The sequence below is a fragment of the Crassostrea angulata genome, chromosome 1 (genome assembly GCF_025612915.1).
Source record: "Crassostrea angulata isolate pt1a10 chromosome 1, ASM2561291v2, whole genome shotgun sequence".
Taxonomy (NCBI): Eukaryota; Metazoa; Mollusca; class Bivalvia; order Ostreida; family Ostreidae; genus Magallana; species Magallana angulata.
The window spans coordinates 25555696-25581295 of NC_069111.1; the positions used below are offsets into that span (position 1 = coordinate 25555696).

At 32.5% G+C, this 25600-nt stretch overlaps 1 protein-coding gene and 1 long non-coding RNA gene across 3 annotated transcripts; both read right to left on the bottom strand.

Moving 5' to 3' along the window:
• Positions 1-1637: 1637 nt before the first annotated feature.
• LOC128188231 (battenin-like) lies at positions 1638-24032 on the bottom strand. Its single transcript, XM_052859162.1, has 15 exons — positions 23898-24032; positions 22864-22956; positions 20763-20842; positions 16736-16803; positions 16324-16398; positions 15962-16014; positions 8101-8135; positions 6114-6220; positions 5588-5639; positions 4910-5073; positions 4656-4729; positions 4421-4540; positions 4120-4230; positions 3391-3556; positions 1638-3251 (listed from the first exon to the last, which is right to left on the bottom strand). Exons 2-15 carry the CDS (start codon positions 22885-22887, stop codon positions 3190-3192), a joined length of 1191 nt encoding a protein of 396 aa, XP_052715122.1. The 5' UTR covers positions 22888-22956; positions 23898-24032; the 3' UTR covers positions 1638-3189.
• Positions 10780-13441, bottom strand: LOC128188237 (uncharacterized). 2 transcript variants are annotated; one of them, XR_008244137.1, is made up of 4 exons: positions 13402-13441; positions 13082-13156; positions 12726-12860; positions 10780-12605 (listed from the first exon to the last, which is right to left on the bottom strand). It is a non-coding gene; the product is annotated as an uncharacterized LOC128188237 (long non-coding RNA). The 2 variants fall into 2 exon arrangements; XR_008244136.1 differs by having other exon boundaries at positions 13082-13431.
• Positions 24033-25600: the final 1568 nt, after the last annotated feature.

A 25600-nucleotide genomic window follows, 5' to 3' on the forward strand; every position in this document is an offset into this window, starting at 1 on the left:
GCTCTAGTCACTATAACGTGAGGGTCCAGGTGGAGCCAACCATCTGTGCACGTTATACTATAGAAAACAATTTTGTATCAGCGGATCGATTTCCTGTAAAAGAAAAAGATTTTGTCTTTGCAAAAAATTAAGAAAGTAAACTTTGTTTCTAAACCGTTGCTTTAATCGTTGAATTTATAGTATGACAAAATAAAAATTTCATAAACTGTTCATTGGGGCCTCAGGTCGTTATCATTGTATCGTAATAACAAAGCTTTAGAGTCGGACTACGTGTAGGTGCTACATGTAGCTGACTATGTTGAAGAATGTCATAGATTGATGGATGAATTTAACTTCCTGTGTTAAGGAAGCTGGATGATCAACAAATCAACCGTCAGATATACCCCATCATATTTTTGGCTATAAACTGTCATTTGGTAAAGCCAAATATACTGTATACACACACACACACACACACACACACACACACACATTGTCCTATACCAGACATCTTTATCAAACGAACTATACAACATCTCTATACAAATTACTCTATAAACAACATGTCTGTTAGTCAATTATGATGAAAAGAATACTAGTAAACAGGCATGCTGAAAACCAAACATAGTTTTTAGATGTTTCAACAAGTAATCCAGCTAAACTGTAGAACGGCAGACGACATAGTATTCCGGTTTTCATAACACTAGATATGTAAAGAAACCCTGCCCAAACAAAGCACTTGTGACAACGAATATTTTTTATGTAAAATGCAAATTAACAGTATTTTGATTTACAGATTTTGCGTCTGAATTGACACATTTTCAAGGGTTAAGAGCTGGCAGAAGGCCTTGGTCCATATGTCAACAAGGGAAACCGGGTATAAAATGCTGTGTGTCTTCTTGTTTTCACAGTTTTGTCGCAACAAAGGTGATAGTTTGGATATACTGAAATCAACCAGTTCCTGATTAGATGCTCTTTCAGAGCTGCATTCCTCTTTTCTCGAGTGATAGAAACATTTCAGCAACAATCTCTGTAGGATTCTAATAATCAAAATCTTAACCACTTCGAACAGTCGTACTTTACATGGTGATTAAAAAGTTCAACCGGTACTCTATCGAAGCTATAAATTCCACAGTATAGAGCCATATTTCTTCTAATGAAATTTATTGCTTTTTTAAATTTATTTATCAACAGGTTATAAGTCACATGCAGAATTAACATCAAAGCCCATTTTAAAAGTAAAATAAAAGAGTTAAAGGGCAATTCATTTTGCCAATTAAATGCAAAGAATACTTAATAACTTCGACAATCTTTTAAGGAGACACTCCTAAGATTTAGATAATTTTCCTTGATAAATTATTTCTTTATTTGCATTTAAACCTGTTAATGCCCCAAAATTCAGGGTGCATATTTAACCGCAAACTTTTTTTATTGGTGGATTCAGCTTACCGCTGGTGCAGACTTAATTGCAGAACAACTTATCAGAGAATGAAAAATTTACCTGGTTACTAGTGACTGTCGGAAATTGGCCAGGGGTGTTTTTCGAAAGTGTAGGTATTTGTGACAAATCATACATACATATGGTACATACTAGTAAATCTGTAGCTCTACGAAGCAAATTTGCGTTAGAATATGAAACATAGTGCAGAATAATGGAAAAACTTCGTTTTCAGTAACATTTTTTATTATAGCAATCTACGTTAACATTTTGCATTTACATTTCCAAGAAAATCTGAGTGTATACACCCATGGTATAACAGGCTGTTTACATCCCATGCAGAACATTAGTTTTTCATTAATAACTTTGTATTCGATTGATTTTATTAAACGGTATTCTTTGTGTAAAATCTAACATTTTCAGATGACGTATATTTTTTTTCTCAACAAGTGTTTAGAAACTTTTTACCGTTCTTGAGATATCTGGACAAGAAATGTTCAGAGGCCGACACTTTTAAATTTATCTCCTTATCGGGGTCGTTTAATGAAAGTTTTCTTTGTACTTACAAAAACAAATATTTATTTTTTACATATTTCGTTCCTGTATTACAGAGAAAGTCACTTCCACACAATCTGCAATATTCAACATCAATTTTTTGAAAACTTCTGTGGAGTTGTCATTTGACAAACAGAAAAGAATTGGAACACAGTTATTTTCTGTTTATTTCTAAGGCTTCGAGGGCTAGTGTTTGGGGTAAATTTACCCCAAAAAACAACCGTGATCTGTATAGTTAATATTAAGGATTAGAATATGAAAAGGTGGTCTAGATAGTGTTGGGGGTGAATTTGCCCTAAATAATAACGTTTTTGAAAATGGGGGGTGGGGGCCAGAGTGAGACTCATCGAAAATCTTGACCAAAAAAAAACTGAAAAAGAAACATCCCAGAATCATGAAAATCCTAATCCGTGGGAGTGTAGCATAGTCTAGTTTATCTATAATTTCATTTTCTGTCTCCCCCCCCCCCCAAAAAAAAAGTTGGGGACCAAATATATTTGGTTATATCAATAAATGGAAGTCACATACAATAACTTGTGTCATCCATTCTTGGGTCCGGAGCGGAGGGGGAGGGGGAGGGGGAGGGGGGGGGGGTCACCTAATGTACAATGTACAACATTCTTATTAAGGTTACCTGTATGTTAAATTCATAATTCAATCAAAATGAAGTTTCTGGATGACCTCTGGTGTTTTTTCTTATTCAATATGAGGATCTAAGGTCATCTTATTTTATGTTCTCTCAATACTGGGGCAGTATGTAACATTCTGTGTTGCATTCTATTAAAACAGGGACTAAGTCACCTAACGTGATATCTCAATATGTGGACCCGACAGAAGTCACCTTTTGACCTTATGTGCTTATATACCTCAACCTATTTTATTTAAAAAAGAAATCCTGGAACTTTAAGCTTATTGAGTCAATAAATAAGCAAGTCGATGTAAACATTAATCAGTATTGAGTTGTATAACATGTACATATAATATGTATTGTAATTTGTAATACATGTATAAAATTAATATATAATATCTAATAATCAATTAAAAATTGACAAACATATAAATTCAATGATGACACATTAAATATTAATTTACAATAGACAAATTATCTTACAATTGTCGTAAGGAGTGAGTATTGTCAATATTTCAACACCATATGGTGAGTTGAGGTAATGAAAGAAACGGGAGGATGGTTAACATTGCACCAGCTAGTTTCTCTGTTAGTCACTTTCCAACACTGTGTTAAAAAGCACTGTTTCCAAAGCTGTCCCAAGAACAATACCTGCAACAGAGATCAATCCATCATTCACATCAGAGACATATGTTCTTATTCAAAGAACATACAAAAATATGACTCAAATGAGAGAGAAAGAGAGAGAGAAATTGCACTTGACAATAAAGATATGAACAAAATTGTTTACCTCCAGTAATGAAGAGTGATACGATATTTATACAGAATTCTCTATCTTCCTCTGGGTACTTGTCTTCATGCAGAAGTAGATAAAATATATTGACATAGGAGGCTCCGCCCAGCAGACCCACATATATCATTAAGGCCGGTAAAAGATACACAGGAATAAATTTATACTGAAAGAAAAATTTATCAGTGGATGATTGAATTATCCAATGTGTTGGTTTTTTTCATCTTTTAAAAATTTCAATTTAATAATTCAAATCTTTTTCATTTATAAGTAAACAACATTGAAATGATGACCATCTCAAAGGCCCTGCTTAAATGGAAATTAGAATAAAAAGCGTCTCAGAGAATTTTGCTTTGACCTCGACCTATAACTTAGAAATTTTCCAGCTGGCATAAAACTTTTATCTAAATCTCATTAACCCTTACATACAGGCATTTTTGTTCAACCTGAGCAAGATTAAGCAAATGGGAATAATCTATGGTCTTAAACTGATTATAGAGAGATCTGCTATGATCTTCACATTAACTTGTTCAAATTATAAAGTCAATGCACACCATTAACTCAAAAGCTCTGTTAACTTGAAGTAGGAGTCAAATAGGGCCAAGTGGAATATTTTTGCTTTGAAAAAAGAATTTTGTGTGATCCAATATGACCTTGACACTTGACCTACAAACATCATTCAGGGTCACTGAACACCGTACTCTGTGAGAGGGGCTCTGATGATCTTACATGTACATCAAATATCCACAGAACCATGTTCAGAAATTGTAGCACTGATAAAACCTCCACTCTCTTGATTTGGAATAATTGCACCGAGGACCTGGACACAAACACTCCGGCCTGAAACAAATGTTGGAGAAATGTAGTTGACAAACATAAGTATAGTATGTAATTCTATTTATTTGGAACTCTCCTGTGTTATATGAGATACAAAAAAAAGAGCATCATATATGTACCTTAAATTTACCAAAGAACACTATGTTAAAGTCCAGAATGTACTAAGACTTTCTGTTTTCCCATGTACTTGTACCTGATAGCAAAAAGAAAGGGCTGCAAACAGCTCAGGACAGCCTTTGTTATATTCAGACGCGGGTCGCACTTTAGAAGCACAGCCTTGAGCAACATACTCAAACAGATACACTGCACACAGCTAATAAAAAACAAAAACAAATAATGCACTCCATTTAAAGAATGATTGTTTATCATGGGAAAAAAAAATTCCTGAAAAATCTTTTCGCCCTCCTCTCGTAAAAATTGATACTGACATTTAGAGAGAGCCACCAGACAAGTCCCCAACATCTACGCAACCGATGTAATGTCGACTCCACAGTCAAAGCTCCTTTAAATCAGATTAAAAAAAACCCATGGTTCAATATCATAAAACAAAATATGTTTCTATTATTGACAAAGTTGAAATTTTTTATCATAAGATTTTGTAGAAAAAAAATTGGTACATGTATATCATTGGTTTGCAAGGTTTTATGTTGGAGAGAGAGAGAGAGATAGAGAAAGAGAGAACCTTCATCAGAACCATGTAAAAGTGACCTCTCCTCTTCATTTAAAGGTTTCTGGATGGATGGATCCCCTCTGTGGAATGTGTCGTCAGTTTTCGGGGCTTTGATGATGACAAAATATGCAATCAGGTATACTGCTACTGCTGGCAGAGTCAGAAGGAATGCATACCTGATAAAATATATTCATGAAGATTAACCTATACTTCTAAAACGTGCTAAACATCTTTGAATTTCCTTACATCATTTTAAACTTGCGACTATCAACCTATGTAAAAGCATCAAGTTGTTATAATTAGCTGCCTGGTTTATACATTTAACAGCAGAACTGTAGTTTAAATAGAAAAAAATCAGGTGAACAATAACATTTTCATAAAAGCAAACACATGAAATTTACTACATGTATGTACAAAAACCTGCAGGTTTTTGCTGTCAAATGTTAACTTTGAACCACTTTTGGTGCCCCTGTGTTGTTTTAGTGGACTCTGTTTCATCAAGAAGCCCATGGACCACATTGCTTACAGTTTAGATTCCCCTTTCCATGGCCAAGTTTAAGAGAAGAAGTAAAATATGTGATAGATTTACAGATGGAGGGACAGACAGATGGCTATCAGACAAAATTTGAGCAGAATAGCTCACAAACTAAAAAGGTATGAGCCATAAATTATACATTAGTCAAGACTTACTTTGTCAGAGTTTTCAGCTGAGATTTGTCATTGCTTTCTCCAATCGAACAACCTTAAATTTAGAAAAACTGGAAATAAGTTAGATAACAAAACATTAAAATTTTATTGAATTTAACATATTGGTTGAAATATTGAGTTTTGTTGTAACAGTTTCATGCAATTTGCATGTTACGTATACTATAAAATGAATAAATATTGCTCTCTCTCTCTCTCCCCTCTCTCTCTCTCTCTCTCTCTATATATATATATATAAAATCATCTAAAGTAAATTGTCCATCAATCCTTGCATTTTTACATGTAATTTGCATGTAAACTGTATAATAAGTAGTAGTTACCCCATATAATATTGTTAGCTTCCTGATTTTATTTTTGAAATACTCGATGGGCATGGTCATAATGTCGCAGGGGAACGTAGCGTAGAGACCAGTGCCAAATTGTGACAATAGTAAGACTTACATTTCAGCAATCCAGTCTCTATCAGACTAATAATGCACATGCAGAAAAGATTCAGATTTAGCTCACTTACCAAAGATGATGTAAATGGCTGATCCTAGGACCCCAGCCATGCCCGTCCCACTGGACCAGGCATTGACGCATTTACTGGGAAAAAGACGGAGGTATCCGAGGGCCACACTGAAAATCAAAAAACATGGATGCAATCTCAGTATAGCGTTCATGTTTGGCACTTATATAGAACCATTTTAACAAGACATTGGACTTTCGGTAGGATGTAGCTATCGAATCGTGCGTCAAAACAAGTTAAAAATGACTCTGGTTTCAAGTGAAATATACAGAGTTGTGTAGTTTTAGTTCAAAGGTCAGACATATTGTGTCAATTTCAAAAAGCCATGGCTGCGTAGCCAGCGAGGAAATAGACAGGCCTACGTCACATTGCAGTTTGACACAACTACTCAAAGTCCAAGCTCTTGTTAAAATGGTCCTATAAAGCTAGCTGGCTTACAGCATGTCATAAATATTTAATGAGTTTAGAGCAGCTGGAAGATGTCAAAGGCTATTACTTACAAAAATAAAGAACACCAAATGAAACAAAATTTTCGACAGATAGTGCTTATTCAAAATTGCTAGTAAATGATCAATGCACACACCAGTATGTTATTTTTACTACTGATTGATGTTTTTGAAGAAAAACAAGAGGCCCATGTGCCACATTGCTCACATGAAGAACAATAGGTATGAGGTATAGGTATAAAATCAGCTTAATGGAGTCATAATACAAACTATCTGGACAATGTACAATAATACATGTAGATCCTGTATAAATAAAATCCATTTCCCCCTTGGATATTCTTATGTTTATAAGTATTAGTCCCTTTTCTAACAGGATGATTTTATAGTCATATCACATGCTGAGTATTGCAGCTCTCAAAAAGATCCTTAATAATTGTTTATATATGGGATATAAACCTACATCTAACTCTGAACCTTCTTGTGAGGCTGAAGAATTGTTTGGGCCAAAGTCTAAACAATTATAATAAAGAATCATCTGGCTGATTTGTTTCTGAGAAGAAGATTTTTAAAGATTTACTCTACATATTCCTACCGGTATGTAAAACTTTGACCCCCCCCCCCCCAACACCTACTCCCAACTTTGAATATACATTACCTGAGGATGCTTCCACACAAGTCTCAGCTTTCCTGGCTGATAAGTTTCTGAGAAGAAGCTTTTTAAAGATTTACTCTATATACTCCTATGTTAAACTTTGACCCTCCATTGTGGCCCCACCCTACCCCCGAGGATAATGATTTTCACAACTTTAAATCAACACTACCTGAGGATGCTTCCACAAAAGTTTCAGCTTTCCTGGCAGATTAGTTTCTCAGAAGATTTTTAAATATTTACTCTATATACTCCTATGTTAAACTTTGACCCCCCCATTGTGGCCCAACCCTACCCCCAGGGTTCATGATTTTCACAACTGTGAATCTATATTACCTGAGGATGCTTCCACGCAAGTTTCAGCTTTCATGGCCTTATGGTTCTTGAGAAGAAGATTGAGAAGAAGATTTTTGAAAATTTCTCATTAATTTCTAATTACCTCCCTTTGAAAAAGGGAGTGACCCTTAATTTTCATAACTTCCAATCCCCTTTGCCTAAGAATAATTTGTGCCAAGTTTGCTTGAAATTGGCCAAGAAGTTATCGAGAAGATGTTGAAAATGTGGAAAGTTCACGGACAGACAGACGACAGACAAAATGTGATCAGAAAATCTCACTTGAGCTTTCAGCTCAGGTGAGCTAAAAACCCTAGAATTTTTATGCTTTTATATGAATTATACATTCCCACTTATTTGCAGTGCTAAGTTATATATATATCTATTCAGTATTCTACGTGTACATGTAGGTTTAAAAAAGGCAAGGAGGCAAGAAAATTCAAAAGAAAATATTTGGATGATGTTAACAGGAGAATTAAAAGATTCTGAGTGACTTCTTCAAAAACATATGCATGTACCTAATACACATTAAGGTGCACACAGATATGATTATACAACTTACTTTTCACCAAATGCGGCTGATGAACCAACAACCACCTAAATTATAAAAATTTACCGATTTCTGAAAAATTTTATAATAAATAAATAAAATACTGATCTTAGCCAAATTCTAAAATACAAGCTTGGCCTCATAGGAAAAATCAGATATTCAACACGTTTACTTCCTTTACTGATACCCTGTAAGTTGAGCTACATGTATACATCAGATCAGCATAGGTTTTAGAAAATAATTATGCTTTTGAATATCAAATTTTGCCATTTTATGAGATTGCAATACCAGAACACATTACTTTCCTGATCAAATAAATGGCAGCTTATGCATTTTCATTTTATATTATACATGTACTTAAATATATAGGCCCCATTCCAAATCCCAGGAGAAATGAGTGCCATAATATCTGTAAGAACTTTTATTTTTACAACAAGTCCCTATCATACATGACATGAGGTGAAGAAAAAGATTTCAAAGAAAATCAAATTTGTTTCAATAATTTGGATTAATAGTTTATGAGGCTTAAAGGATGGAGTGCTGTTCGATTTATAATTATTTTGAATTTTTCCCATTCCTCCATTATAAGAACATTTGCACATTCATTCAGAGGTGTGCTGATGCCATTTTAGCACTGAATGCTTATTTTTGGATGTCGTTAGTCCTATAACACACCATGCCTTGCAGACAAATTGAATACCATAATACGTAAGCACTGTATGAAAATTTGTCTGCACCGTTTGGTGTGTTATAGGACCGACGACATCCAAAAATAAGCATTCAATGGTTATGTCGCAGTTGTTATTTAAAAGTTTTATATATTTTGTGTATTAATATTTGGCATGCATTGCCAATCGAGCGTGTATGAGAGGTGAATGAGTGAATGTATGAATGAGTTTTGGTTAGTCACGTGAGGATTTTGCTTACGGGTGTATGTTGACCACATATTTATTCTTTACTACTATATTAGCTGATCAATAGAAATTTACGACTGAATTCATTAATATGCATGACTTTACTCACTTTAAATAGCATAATCCAGCCAATTCCCTAACCCCACGACTTTTATCTTCATGGTACAAACAGTGAAGTGTACCTTTACCTTACCTGTGCAAGATATTTCATATATTTTTTAAACTCATAGTTCTGAATACCTGGTAAGCTTCTCTTAATTACCTTGTAATTGAAATATCATTTTATATTAATTGTAAATTACTTTTAATTCATAAAATTAATATTCCTATTTACCGTGTGATGTTGCGTATGAATTGTGTAACTGTGAGTGTGAGTGTGTTTGTACTTATAGGTTTTATTCATCAATATAATCCTCGAAATAAAGAACCAATGTATAGCTGAAATCAGTACCACAGATTCAGCATTATTTATTCACACAAGACCCTGCGACACTTATATTTATGCGGATGTCTATTTGTAAGAAATATTTGTGTATCGTCGCTTTAAAGCAATTATGTTTACATCAATCAAGCATGATTCCCTTTTTTCTTACAGAAATTGATTGTAATTCATAGTTCTGTAGAAAATGACATGACTGAAATCTACATGCCCCGTTTATCAATTGGCCGAAACCTTCATCAACCTGAGAAAAATCATGGACTGCAGGAAATAATCATAATGATGTCAGACTCAAATTCCCATAGGAGACAATTTGGCTGTTTCTTAATCTAATGTATTGATGTACATTAAAAATAATTTATATAATTTTACTTTCTTTTAACGATGAATTTGTTAAAAGAAAGATGAAAATATATAAACAATGAAATGCTTTGGCTTTGCAGTTTTTTTTGTATTGAGGAATATAGATATGATTTTTAAAACAGCTCATTTTCGTAGGTAAAAATAATATTTTTTTGGTGAATAAACGCATAAATTTTGCAAATAAACTTGTAACTTTTGCAAATAAACACGTAACTTTTGCAAATAAATGCAAAACTTTCATGATATAACATGTAATTTTCACAATATATTCTGTAACTTTTGTGAATAAACTCGAAACTTTCACAAATAAACGAGAAAATAAAATACCGGTATATAAATGTTGTCATTATATACAAAAACCCCTATGAAAAACATGTTCAATTTTAGATAAAACAAAATAATCCTATTATATAAAGATGTAAATGAATCAAATTAAACTTCATACATATTGATATAAATTCAGACGTAGGAAATGTTTAAAATCTTTTCACATTCTCATGGGCGCTTTATTATAGAAAATGACGCATCAACATATTTGCATTATAACAATTTTAATTCGAATTAAAAGTCTGATTAAATATCATTGTAGAATTGAAAGGATTTCATTGTTCAAAAAGTTATAATATATATGTTATTTTGCTGCAACATAAATTAACGTCTAGTGTAATATCAGAAAAATAAGTCAAGCTGTGAATTGAAATAAGTTTAATCTATACATTTTTAAAGCTATTGTTCAAATCTAGATGACATAGATTTGTCCTCTAAATTAATCACATATGTCATTTGAAAATCAGAACTAAGATTTTAAAGATTTCTGACGGTTGAATTTATATTAATTTTAAAAGAAAAAGACAATCAATGAATGCCTGTTTGAACAGAGGGTCGGAAGAAACATGAAAAATGATGCTCTAACTCGGTATCTACTTGGAACATCTATTAACATCTAAAAGTGTTATGAAGTTTTATCAGATTTATTAATATCTCCCATACAAAAAAAAAGCACTAAAAAGTTATACCTATGAGCCCTTAAAAAAGTTACAAAAAAGTCATAACTAAGTTAGCACAATTTGGAACCATCTGATCAATTATGGTTCCAAATTAGCATCAAAAAGTTATACCTATATTGTAACTTTTTGCTTAAGTACAAAAAAGTCATAACTAGAGTGTAACTATTGACAATTTATTTTTTTCATAAAAATAAATAGGTATAAAAAAGTTATCAAAAAGTTATAATAAAGTTATCATTTAGGTACAAAAAAGTTACAAATTAAAGTTACAGAAAAGTTATCATTTAGGTACAAAAAAGTTATACATATAGGTATAGAAAAGTTATCATTTAGGTACAGAAAAGTTATAGATGTAGGTACAGGAAAGTTATACATATAGTTACAGAAAAGTTATCATTTAGGTACAGAAAAGTTATACGTATAGTTACAGAAAAGTTATCATTTAGGTACAGAAAAGTTATACACGTAGGTACAGAAAAGTTATACATATAGTTACAGAAAAGTTATACATATAGTTACAGAAAAGTTATCATTTAGGTACAAAAAAGTTATAGATGTAGGTACAGAAAAGTTATACATATATAGTTACAGAAAAGTTATCATTTAGGTACAGAAAAGTTATAGATGTAGGTACAGAAAAGTTATACATATAGTTACAGAAAAGTTATCATTTAGGTACAGAAAAGTTATAGATGTAGGTACAGAAAAGTTATACATAAAGTTACAGAAAAGTTATTGTTTAGGTACAGAAAAGTTATAGATGTAGGTACAAAAAAGTTATCATTTAGGTACAGAAAAGTTACACAGAAAAATTACAGATGTAGGCAAAAAATATCTATCTGTATCATAAACTTCAGATAAAAAAAAACCCCAGGTACATGTACAGGTGTTATACTGATGAAAAAAAAGTCCCTAATGTTGACATAAACTTTTCATCAAATTGTTTTTGCTCTTGAATAGGAATTTAAAATCATATCTGTTCATGTGAGCAGAAGAACACAAGTCAATGTTTATGTTAATCAATATGTTTACTGAATTATATTTACATCTAATGAGTATGCTTTCCTCCATTTCTTATGGAAACTTATAGTTAACGCCTTGTTTAACGATTGGTCGAAACCTATAATGACCTTAGAAAAATCATTGAAATAATCAGGATATCAATGCAGACTCACATTCCCATTGAAGACAATTTGGCTGTTTCTTTTAGCTAACGTACTGATGCACATTAAAAATAATATAGTAAATTTAACTTACTCTTTACAAACAATTTATTAATTTGTTAAAAGAAAGATGTAAATATAAACAATATAACTTTCTTTGACGATTCATGCAGGTAATGAAGGGAGCAATGATTGCAGAAAAAATTTACATAACTCGCTAATGCGGGTAATGTATTTTTTCTGCAATGTCGCTACATTCATATCCCGCATATGTCACCAAAAAAGCATTTTATTGTTTACATAATTATCTCAAATCATTACAGACCCTATATGCAAGTTTTTTAAATAAAGCAATAATCTGACATAAAAGCATTTGGGATTACATGTGTGTCTAATGTTCTTGCTAAATTTGAATAGAAAGTTTGAAAAACATTATTTTGTAAACCAAAATTTGACCAAAACCTTCATAATTAAAGCATGTTTAGGTTAAATTCCTAACATATACTAGCATGATTTTGTTCCAAACATACTAGTATGATTTTTAAAACAGTCCTGGTTCTAGATGATACCAATGACCTGCAGTAATTTATCAGCAAACAACTGGATCTGTTTCTTGAATCTGTTGAACTTCCTAAAATGTATAAAAAAGAATGTTTCATTATGGCAATTTCTTACTACATGTACTTTCATTGTAACTGTTAAAATCCTTGACAACTACCTTATACTTAAAACAGAAAATTATATAGCATACCAAGTTGAATATATATGTGACCAGCACCTGGCAGGTGAAAACTGGTTTCTGTTTACATGGCTGCATGTATTTCTATGGGAACGGTTGCTCTTGCATATGATCTCTTTCATAGTATTATCCTCGTCCTCCATTAATCTAAAAGAAGGCAAATTATTATTAAATATCAGTAAAACTTTTCAATTCTCTGTTGACCTAGTACCCCCCCCCCCCCTCTAAAAAAAAGTCAACATTGATACAGCATGCAGTTGCCATTATATTCTCAGATTTACAATAATTCATTTACTAAAAGATATACATAATATATGGTTAAAAATTTAAAATCTGTATATCTTTACTTGATAAACACACACACTTACTTTTTTCATCTTGTATTAATGATGTATCTTCAATCTGGTGTACAGTCTGCTAGCCGGACTTGGTTGGGATTTTTTCTGCAATACAATGATACTCTTTTTAAAAGAGTCGGCCATAATTTGATTACATATAGAATGTACATCACTAGATATACATGGCTGCATAGACTTTGATATAGATGATAAAATCATGCACTTCTTATTAGAATTCTAGAAATATTCCAAATGTAATTCATTTCTAAGTGCAAAGCAATAATATAGAAATTGAGATAAGCAAACACAAATGAATTATTTAAAATGACTTGTTTGTACATCAGACTTACCCTGAATGGAAATGGTCATCCACAACTAAAGCCATATCATGTCTATCTTTATGAAACCACTGCTTGCAGTTTCATTACTACATACAACACGCTGTGATTCTGCATATTTCTTGAAAAAATCAGGAAAATCTTCACAACAACTCCTGTCTTCTTTGCCCATTTCAAAATTTGATGGCGGAATGGCAATTGTCCAATCAGAATTCACGAAAGTCAAAGTTTGAAATTTTGACCAATCACGATACAGCCACGATTAATACCGGGATAAATCTTTAAAATTTATTTTGGTTAAAAAACAATATTATTTACTTAATATTATCTTAAGAATTCTGCATTTAATTGAAACAAATTTTAGTAATATTTTCTTTCCTTACAACCTGTTAGTTTATTAACCGATCATCAAAACTGGGCATTTCCGGTCTCAAGAGCCGCCATTTTGAATAATTTGAGGGAATTTTAAAAACTAAATCAATTTAAATACCAATGCATTTTTACAATTGATGAATATGTAAAACCAAAAATTATAACACTTTATTTAAATAAAACATGTTTCCCAAAGTTTATAACACAGTCCTTATAGCTATGTGCTGTTATAAATTACGATGAGAGATAGGCTTGTACTGGGATAACATACAGATGGAAATAGCAGTACTGTTCTTTGTTAACAGCATGTCTATTAATGAAATATGTGAATAAATATGATGAACCCATCTCATAATAACAAACAATGCTACCACCCCTTCCCAACCCCCCCCCCCCCTTTCTTCGCATGCATTCGATGTCGTTGGAAAATTCTGAATCAATTTCTAAAAATCTACTCTATTCCTTTTCTTCATGGGGTAGGCCATGAAAAGTTGGAAAAATTTTCAGTGATAATATAAAGTTGATGCTACCCCTTAGTATTTAACAGTGTTTAAACGAAATTGTAATATGTCTAATGATGTTCAAGAGACCGATAACAAAATAATGCTTGCAGGAGCAAAATAAAAAATGTCTGCTGGTCAAAACATACACATCAACTTTTTATCTTAAACAAACATCAGTGTCATCACAGCACGACTAAGCATGACCTCTTTAGACACTTTACTGTTAACCTGGGATGTGTGTGCGTTCAGGCGGAAAGTGATTTCCTGTTTCTGCCTTATAAAAACAATAAAATTTTGGACAGGTGTTTGTGTTGCAATTGATGGACTGGATTCCCGTTATAATGGTTATGTCATTGTTTTCAAACAAATCTTAGTGATTTTACTACCCAGTGTGTGATCAACCTACGATCTACCCCCCCCCCCCCCCCCCCCCCCACTTATCGTGATTTTTATAAAAAACAAAGATATAACGATATTTTATATTAGTTTTTAGATTTATTGTGATAAAAGTCTACTTTAGACTTGAACCTCTTGGATAAGATACTCTTAAATTTTTAGTGTAAAAATGACAAAGTCCAAACACATTCACAAATTGACTAAGTTCAATGTAGGTACATTTTAGTTATACTGAAAAGTTTCTAAGTTCAATGTAGGTACATTTCAGTTATACTGAACATTTTCTAAGTTCAATGTAGGTACATTTCAGTTATACTGAAAAGTTTCTAAGTTCAATGTAGGTACATTTTAGTTATACTGAAAAGTTTCTAAGTTCAATATAGGTACATTTTAGTTATACTAAGAAATTTCTAAGTTCCATGTAGGTACATTTTAGTTATAGGGCAAAAAGTTTAAGTCCAATCTAGGTACAAAAAAGTTATAACTTTTATGTGCCTAAATCTTAGGTACATAAAAATTACACTTTAGTTACAGAAAAGTTATGACTAAGTGTAACTTTTTTTTGTATGGGCTACTACATGTATAAGTAAAAAAGACAATTTTGTCTTCATACATGTAAGTCAACGTAACACGGATAACATAATAATAATGAATAAAAAGTATTTCATGATTTAAAACTAAAATGTGTTTGTTTTCAATAATTGTTCTTCAAAAGGTTTTTGTATGAATTGACAATATTAAAATAATGGTTTCACATTAATTCGCAAAAGTTTCATGTTAATGAGCGAAAGTTTGGTGCCTATTCGCGAAAGTTGCGCATTTATTCAGGAAAGTTATTTGTTAATTTGTGAAAGTTATGCGTTATTTTTCGAAAGTAATGTGTTTATTTGCAAAAGTAACGCATTTATACGTTAAAGTTTCACGTGAAAGCAACTCGTTTATTCATGAAAGATTTGTGTTATATTGAGAAAGTAACTTGTTTTATTGTGAAAGTTTGGTGTTTATGCGCGAAAGTTACGCATTAATTCGTGAAAAAAGATATTATTTTTAACAACAAAAATGAGCTCAACTGGCTTTCGTGAAGAATCCCCATCCCATAAGGATGTTTTGTACCAAGTTTGGTTAAATTTGTCTTGCAAGTTCTAGAGAAGACGTTAAAATATGTGAAACACGAAAAGTTTACAGATAGACAGATGACAGGGAAGAGATGATTAGAAAATCACTAAAACCTTCAGTTCAATTTAATTAATTTTCTGATATTTTTTCTTCAATACATTGTTTTGACCACTGAAAATACTCACAATGCAAACTAAGGCAAACCAGAAGTCAAAAGCAAACGCAACTCCTATTAGACCTGGAAAAGAAGCATGGCTTTGCATTTTCATAAGTAACAAACACAGATTTGGTAAAGTTTGCTGAGAACTGTAGATTCCAATTTAAATGTGAGGAATTAATATCTGCGTAAAATAGCGAGAAGCATGTCTCACGAATTTTAAAATCTCTTTTTTATTTTTCAGACAGACATAAACTATTTGAAAATAAAAATTTGGTGTTTGCGTTTTTTATATATTCTTGCAATTCAATGCAAAATTTTTGAATTGTGGAATTAAGTTCTCGCATAAAATAAGAAATCTACAGTATATGAGTACATGTATTTACTTACCAATTATCATCAGCATAGCGTTCACCACATACCTAATCCAATAGGGCACTTTCAGAAGAAATAGACCGTTGATGGCTATACAAAAGAAAGGGAGAGAGGGGAAACTAACAGTCCAAAAAATTATACATGTAATACTAGTCCAACAATAATTGTCCAGGATCAATTAACATGTACATTAATGTCATATAGTACTATGGTTTAATCAATATTTGTGGACATTAATTTTCATGGATTAAATGAATTTCAAGTTTCAAGGATACATGAATTCATGGATATGCAATGATCCAATCAATACAATTTCTTGTTAGAAATGAACATTCAATTTCATGGATCAACTCAACAGCTAAATCCATGAAAATTGCCAGTCAACAGATACAGATGAAAGCACAGCTATAAACAATGTATTTAATACCTTTAACTATCACAGACAAAGCTACATTGGCTCCAAAAACCAAACCCACATCATTTTTTTTGCCAAAGCTGAAAAAATAATACTTTAATGTTATTACATGAAATTCTGAAATTGATAACAGGAATACATTTAAACCAGACTACTGCCAACAAAGTTTAACATAATTTCATTTCCTCCTGTCTTAAATGGTATTAGAGTAAAACACACTTATAGAAACATGCTTATAATAAATCGACATTTATAGTGAAGTGATTTTCATTCCCTGTGAGTTTTAAATATATTGTAAGTATTGATAATTGTTATAACGAATTACATTTATAACAAAGCAAAATCGCCTGTCACTGGCACTTCATTATAAGCGTGTTTTACCATTTATGGTTATCCAATTTAATCAATAATATGGTACATCCTTGTACATATCAAAATTGTTTTTCTCTGACACCTTACTACATGTATGTAGCTCTACACGGGCAATGTTGCCACATATGACGATCAATGACATATAAATTGCTTAATTTTCATATAAGAATTATAAGAAGTTCTAATATGATACATATGATATAATTCTGTTATATGATGCCACATTTTTATGATATCATATTAACACAATTATGAATTAAACAAGTGTCCTATGGGCCACATCGCTCACCTGAGGAACAATAGGCATGATAAAATTAGCTTAATGGAGTCATAATACAAACTGTCTAGACAATGTAGTAAAATACATGTAGATCCTGGATAGATAAAATCCATTCCTTACTACATGTATGTAGCTCTACACGGGCAATGTTGCCACATATGACGATCAATGACATATAAATTGCTTAATTTTCATATAAGAATTATAAGAAGTTCTAATATGATACATATGATATAATTCTGTTATATGATGCCACATTTTTATGATATCATATTAACACAATTATGAATTAAACAAGTGTCCTATGGGCCACATCGCTCACCTGAGGAACAATAGGCATGATAAAATTAGCTTAATGGAGTCATAATACAAACTGTCTAGACAATGTAGTAAAATACATGTAGATCCTGGATAGATAAAATCCATTCCTTACTACATGTATGTAGCTCTACACGGGCAATGTTGCCACATATGACGATCAATGACATATAAATTGCTTAATTTTCATATAAGAATTATAAGAAGTTCTAATATGATACATATGATATAATTCTGTTATATGATGCCACATTTTTATGATATCATATTAACACAATTATGAATTAAACAAGTGTCCTATGGGCCACATCGCTCACCTGAGGAACAATAGGCATGATAAAATTAGCTTAATGGAGTCATAATACAAACTGTCTAGACAATGTAGTAAAATACATGTAGATCCTGGATAGATAAAATCCATTCCTTACTACATGTATGTAGCTCTACACGGGCAATGTTGCCACATATGACGATCAATGACATATAAATTGCTTAATTTTCATATAAGAATTATAAGAAGTTCTAATATGATACATATGATATAATTCTGTTATATGATGCCACATTTTTATGATATCATATTAACACAATTATGAATTAAACAAGTGTCCTATGGGCCACATCGCTCACCTGAGGAACAATAGGCATGATAAAATTAGCTTAATGGAGTCATAATACAAACTGTCTAGACAATGTAGTAAAATACATGTACCGTATTTTCCCGACGATAAGTCGGTATTTTTTTTCATTGAAGCAGAGCACTCGACTTATCGTCTTGATCGACTTGTCTTAGGCTTGAGGTCAGAAAATTGTGAAAAATAGTATTAAAAATTTTAGTTTTATTCATCTTGAGCTGGCTGTGTAATAATCTCAGCGAGATTCGTCGAGACTGAAATTTTTTTGACGGACGTCTCTTCCGAATCTCAGACCAGTGCCACACAAAGTGATTCGGGAAAATTTGCCCCAACTTCGGCCGGTTGTTATGTTAGAAATACGCTGAATTAAATCTTCTGCTCGCTTCAACTTTTTACTTTGAACATCCCTTTAACTCCCTATCAACATAAAATGTTAGGTTCCTACCGTTAAAAGATTTATATCCCACAAAATATGAACTTGTTTATTTTTCAATTCATTTCCACACTCATTCACATCTCCAATGCTGAAGAGTTCCAGTCAAGGTCACAAATAGCCTGTTTCAGAATATTTCTTACTCAAAGGTTTCAACCTTATCATTTTATGAATATTACATTATGAAATTAAAAGGATTAGTTATAAATACCAGATATTTCCTTTTAATTTTTTATAAATTCCATATTTTATTTTTTTGGCAAAAAACTTGACATCCAAATGCTTTTATAAAGTTTCTATTTGCCCATTATTGTTTTCTATGTAAAACTACGAATACGACATATTTTGAAACAGGCTATTTGTGACCTTGACTGGAACTCTTACAAAAAAATTTCAGTCTCGACGAATCTCGCTGAGATTAGCTGTGTAATTGAAAATTACGTTGTTGAATTCAATGTTCATCTTTAATTATTATCATTTTCACTCATCTGTTAACACTAGAATACATATTAATAACAGTTATTGAACAATGGTGCATTGTCTTTAATCAATTAAAAGTTTTACCGTTCCATTTTTATAAACACATTGTCACATGATTCCATATATCACTATAGTGGGAAGATAATATTGCGCAGTAAAATTGAAACCAAACTTGAATGGAAAAAAATATTGCAGTAGGTCCGGGGAATGTTTTAAAGTTTTATTATTTTATTAGTAAAGAGTTGTTAGTGGAAAGTATAAATAAGAAATATTTTACGGTCAAAATCAATCTTAAAATACGTAATCGGCAATTATCAACTCTATTGTTTATACGGTAGACTGATCCCGGTTGTGTTAATTATCTTGCTAAGGCTGACATCTATACGGCAATTTCACTCCCTGTGTACATAAAGAGTACCGTTATAAGAGTGATTATAGTTCATTAATTAATTATTGTCCAATTCTTTGATTATTGTTAAATAAAAAATTTAGGAAACGTATGTATGTCGTATATCGTCAATATCAAGTCGTACAAATGATCGATCTATTCTAACAGTGTCTCTGTAAAATAATAGCGTGTAAATGTATTACTGGATACAAAGTAAACAAGTTTCATCAAATCATAGTAATTGCTAAGCTTTCTGCACTTGAGATCCCCCTTTTGAAGTCCGACACGAGACAGGTGCATGCCTCTGACACCGGAAATTGTTAAACAAACATTGACCACGCGCCGAGTCAACAGGTGGCTGGTTACGTAATGGCGAATACACTGGCGATAGTCAGAGTGGATAATTATTTTAATGCATGGGAATAAAATATTTCTGTCAAAGTAAGTTTAGTTTTGCATAACACGCGATATCGGGAATTGTTTACAATGCAAGCGACTTTGTAGATGTTGTCGGTATTTGAAAATATGATGCACAAGTATAAAGAGTAATTGTTTAAATGTTAATCATTAATAATAATTGGTAGCAATATCGGGGACATCGTGGCATCAAACACTGATAATGTTACACCATTTTGAAGCGATAAGTTCGACGTGTCGTCTGAATCGACGTATCGTAGGATTTTGTTAAAACTTTGGCTAAAAATGAGCAATTCGACGAGTCGTCCGCATCGACGAGTCGTCGGGAAAATACGGTAGATCCTGGATAGATAAAATCCATTCCTTCCCCCCCCCCCCCCCCCCGGATATTCTTATTTTTATAATCAAGTCCCTTTTCTAACAGGATGATTTTTATAGTCATATTACTTGTTGTGCATTGCAGTTCTCAAAAAGATCCTAAACAATTGTTTACATTTAGAATATAAACCTACATCAAACTCTAAACCCCTTGTGAGGCCCAAGAATCGTCCAAAGGCCAAAGTCTAAACAATTTTAAAAATCAGCAATATGTCAAAATGCTTGCATATAAGTAAAACCATACAGTGTATAATAAAGTTTTTGTAAATAATTGAAATTAATTAGTTTTACATGTATGATATCAGCATGATCACAGTAAAAGAACAAAATGTTTGAACCTGTCTGCAATGGTTTTGGCTGCAGAGGTGACAATGACATAGGGTAAATTGTTGATGGAGCCCAGTAAAAATAGTCCAATCTGAAATTACAGGACAGAGTGACAAAATAATAGCGAGCGCAGCTCGCCGGCGCGCAGCGCCGGCGCGAAGCGAGCTCTACCGGCAAGGCGTGTGTGAATAGAAAATTCAAACTAGTTGCACATTCATTCAACGGATTTTTTTGGCGTCAGTAAATCGGACCAGTAATGCATCGTTTTAATCGTCCCAGTAGTTCCCTGTAATCATGGCAATTTTTATCACTTCACACTCTCACGAGAATTAGCAAGACAAATTTAGACAGTAAAAACAATAACGATGTAAGCGACATAGTCAATGTTACCTCTAAAGTTCACCTCAGTACACTTTCAATCAAAAATAATCGTGTGACGTCACAAACGTTTACACATTGATCCGATATATTTTTTCGGAGTCAGTAAATTTTGACCCACAATTCATAGTACCAATGGTTTCCAACCTCACGTTCTAACATCACGTTCTCCCGAGAATCAAAGTAAAACCTTTGAAAAGCTTATAAGATGTGTAATTTTAAGAACATCATGCTTTTTAAGTAAATAAAACAGTATACTTCGCATACTTTTATTTCTCAGGGGAGTTTTAAAGAGTAAGACGACACTTAACCAACGTCAGCTTTGACGTCACAATAAGCACTGATAAGGGGAAATTACTCTAATTGAAGTTATTGTAAATCTGCTGAAATGACCAAAATCCTCTCAAAATCTTGCAAAGGCTAAGATAAAGAACAGCTGACGAATAAGGACATTTCTTCAGATACAGGAAACAGTTGTAAATTGCACTAATTTGGATGAATGCTCACTAATATTTTATTCAATATAATTAAGGTAATTTCCAGAAACGTAACGTTATACGTAGCAGCGCCTTTTTTTAAAGGGGGTGGGTGGGTGGATGGCAGCCTCATCCAAAAAATCTTTGCAAGCAAAAAGAAAAATAAATCATGAAAATTCTAATCCTTCAGCTCTTTAGCAGTTCAATGGTTTCTTTATTTTCACTTCCATTTATTACATGCAGGGGGAGGGGGGGGGGGGGGGGCAACACCATGTTCTTTTAACATGATAAGCAAATATTTTTAAGCGTAAATTAAAAATAAAATTAAACATTAATTTTTTTTAAGTGGAGGTTCAAATCCATGGTAAGTCGATTTTCTATATATAAATTGACAAAAATGAAAAACATTTTAGCATGGGGGGGGAGCTCTATGATGAGTCAAGTTTTATATGTAAGTTTAAGAAAAAATGTCTACTGCAAAAAAAAGGGGGAAATCAATCAATCAATCATAATCACAATCACTTTAAAAGAGGAGATGCAGTGCAATGAAGATTTATATATTAAAATCTTTATCATTTAACAACATTGTATCTGAGATTAAACTATTGTTATACATATAAATAAATAAATTATAACAAATCTTATAAACTATGAATAATGAAAATTTACTGAAAAATAGGTATGTTTTATTTTTTGGCATTCAAATTTCACGTTGTTAATTTTATTTTATTAATTTATTATAACTCATTGTTTGATCACATGCTGTGCTCGCCCCAACGGTCGCACCGTAAAACATATTACAAGTGAGTTATAGTGATCATTCCAACATACAAATATATATACAAGACCTTGAGTGATTCAAGGAAGAAAGAGATTATTTAAGGAAATTAGAATTTGTTCCTTTTTCTATCACTTAACTTCACAGATTTTACTTAATTATAATAATAAACAATGTTAACCAGCTAAATAAATGTGGTAGAGGAAGCTAGCTTTTGTTGAGTTAACAGCCATTTTACAAAACACATGTACCATTGGATTATAAATACAAGACTATTTTTCCTTGTAATCTTAATATAACTTATTCTTAATTCACTTAAACGAATGATAAGCATATACATTCCAAAAACTAGCATTAAAAGTCTGTCCCTTGTAACTGATTTGGTTCCTTTTTGTCAAATCTCTTAATGAATATGCATGCCTATCAACAAATAACAGTTTTAATCATTGACCAGGAAAAGCTGCAAAATGATGGACCTACCCAGTTTCTCAGAGAATGTTCCATGCTTTCTGTTTGTATTTTTCTTCATCTATTCTTCAAGGTTAAAAAATGTGTCCATTAAAGTGCTTGTGCCTGCATGTATACAATAAATAAAAATGTTTTTTAGGGCAAACAATAACATTAAAATATAGAGTCCAATTATTATTCTTTTGTGATTACATACATGTATATATCAACTGTTGTACAGATACAAGGAGAGATACTTAAATAAGAATTGACTACATTATAAACTGACAACAAAAACTCAATTAAAACACTAACAAAAAATTTTTGTTTTTTTTTTTGCTTGATGTAATTAAAGATCTAGAACTTTTTTTTTTCAAGAAAGGCCCAAGTTGTAATTTAGATTTACTACATAAATTTAATAATTTTGGACTTTCCAGAGAGGGTCCATCCCCATCCCCCAACCCCAGAACAGCACATGATGCAGGTAATAAGTAAGCACTAGTTTATATGGGTGGCCAGGGAGATCATAGAGTAATTCTGTGCAGCTGTTTAAATTACTCCAGTGCATGATAACACACACATAATTATATTTCTCGCCATTCATACTCCATGGCCTTAAATGTCTAACTGCAAGAATCTCTTCGATTTTTTAAAATATCTGATGTTCAAAATAATAAGGGTGGGGGGGGGGGTACATTATTGCTGCTATTTAATGTCATCTGCACTCTTATAACATTAATGGTATTGCAGAGAATAAAACTTTTTTTTACAATAATCTTAAATTAGAGACCCCATCACCCTTAAATTCTTTGTATACTGATGATGAAACTATACTGGTAATTGTAGATGGTAGTACATTTTATCAAATATTCCTTGGCTGCAAACAAAGATAGCGGCCTTCTATCATTATATATAGATGTATGTCCCCCCTCCCCCCCCCCCCCCCCCCCCATTAACACTTGAATACGCCGCGCTGAAACTGAAAGGGACATGTCAACTTTATGGAGGTATTAAAGAATAGATTTTATGGCACAATTTAACATCATACATGTAACATGACATCATACCTTTTAACTCCTTTGCCTATTTTGTTGTTTTTGCTCACATGATACATAAGATAAAATGAAAGTTAAATATTAAACACCGAGCCCGATGTTTACATTTCGGCATCCGGTAAAATAAGGGAGGAAGGCAAAGTGGGCTAGTCTCGCTTACCCCAGACTCTCGCCCTCGAGACTCTCGAGAGCGAGAGAAGTCTCGAGAGCGAGAGTCTGGGGTAAGCGAGACTAAAAGTGGGCCTGCCCCCATACCCATCCACTTCACGCCTTTCTCGTTGCTATAAATTTTATGAAGCATTTCATAAGCATATATCAGAAAGAGTGTTTTATTTTTAAGGAAATATATGATGTTACTAGACTGTGACCCGTGCGTGCACGGGCTGACATTGCATATATGCATATGATATCGGACATTTACGAAATAGGTACATCAACACACCGTATATTTTTTACATTTACTTAACCAAGCTTTAGGCCTACAATAAATAAATACACTGAAAGCATTGGTAGAATTGAACTGGCATTCCTTCTATTGCCTTTTACGTTAATTTTCTTGAAATAATGGATTACTTTACCATTACATGAGTAAAGTAATGCATTACCATTACTTTGTGAAAAGTCAATAAGTTTTAAAAAAGTAATTTAAAAACTAAATAAAGAGTTTTTGTAAATATTTCATAAATAAAACATGCTTAAAATATTTACAGGTTCATGTTCATGTTCACTATCAGGTTTAAATTTTATGACTTATACAGGATTGCTGTTGCACTTGTAGTTCTCAAAGTAAGGTTGGTCCCGTAACATTTACACGCTGATGGCGGAGTTGACAATCTCCGTTATTTATGTCTCTGATTTTCGGAGTATGATTTTTAAGGTCAGAGGACACGTTCCTCGAGAATCTTTTTTGTATCTCCTCGTAATAAAGAGTTCCAATAAAAAATATTAATATTATAATAATTATTTTAAAAATGATTAAAATTAAATTGGATGTGGTTATGTGTCTAAATGGCCGAATGGTTAGAACCGTGGCCGCTCACTGCCAGAAGCGTATAGGTTCTAGAGGTCGTGAGTTCAAAGCCCTGCCCGGCCGTGATAGAGTTCCAGTATAGTGAATTTTACTGTGCTGTTAGTGTATATGTATTTATATTTACATTGTATATCAGTAATTCAAGTGTATTTTTAATATAGGAAATTGCATACTCTAGTATTATGCAGAAATGCCTGGTAAGGTACCCTAATTTTTTGCAAAAAAGCTTGTCAAAATAGTAGTAAACCATCAACAAGTTCCTGGAAAAAGTTATATAAAATTGAGGAACGTGTCGTCTGACCTTAATGAAAGGAATGGTTGTATCATAATTCGTGTAGGTGATGCACAAGTTTACACCAAAAAGTAGTAAGTGGCGAACGGATTTATTTTTACCTATTAATTTTGCATGAATCACAAATGAAGAAAATCGTGTCAGATAAGTCGGTCTTAAAAATCAAAATGGCGACCGTGACAGATCTTTTTATTGTCAAATTCTTGGAATCTTATTGTATAAAATAATATTTCTAACGTCAGGTGCCTGTGTTTGTTATCAGTATATAAATGTTCACTATGTTTGTTAATTCAGCAGTTTTAGAGTTTTCGGGGTTTTCATAAAACTTTTATTACGGATACCGTCCGACTTGTGGATTTTCCCTTGGATCACAAAATTGAATAAATCTAATGA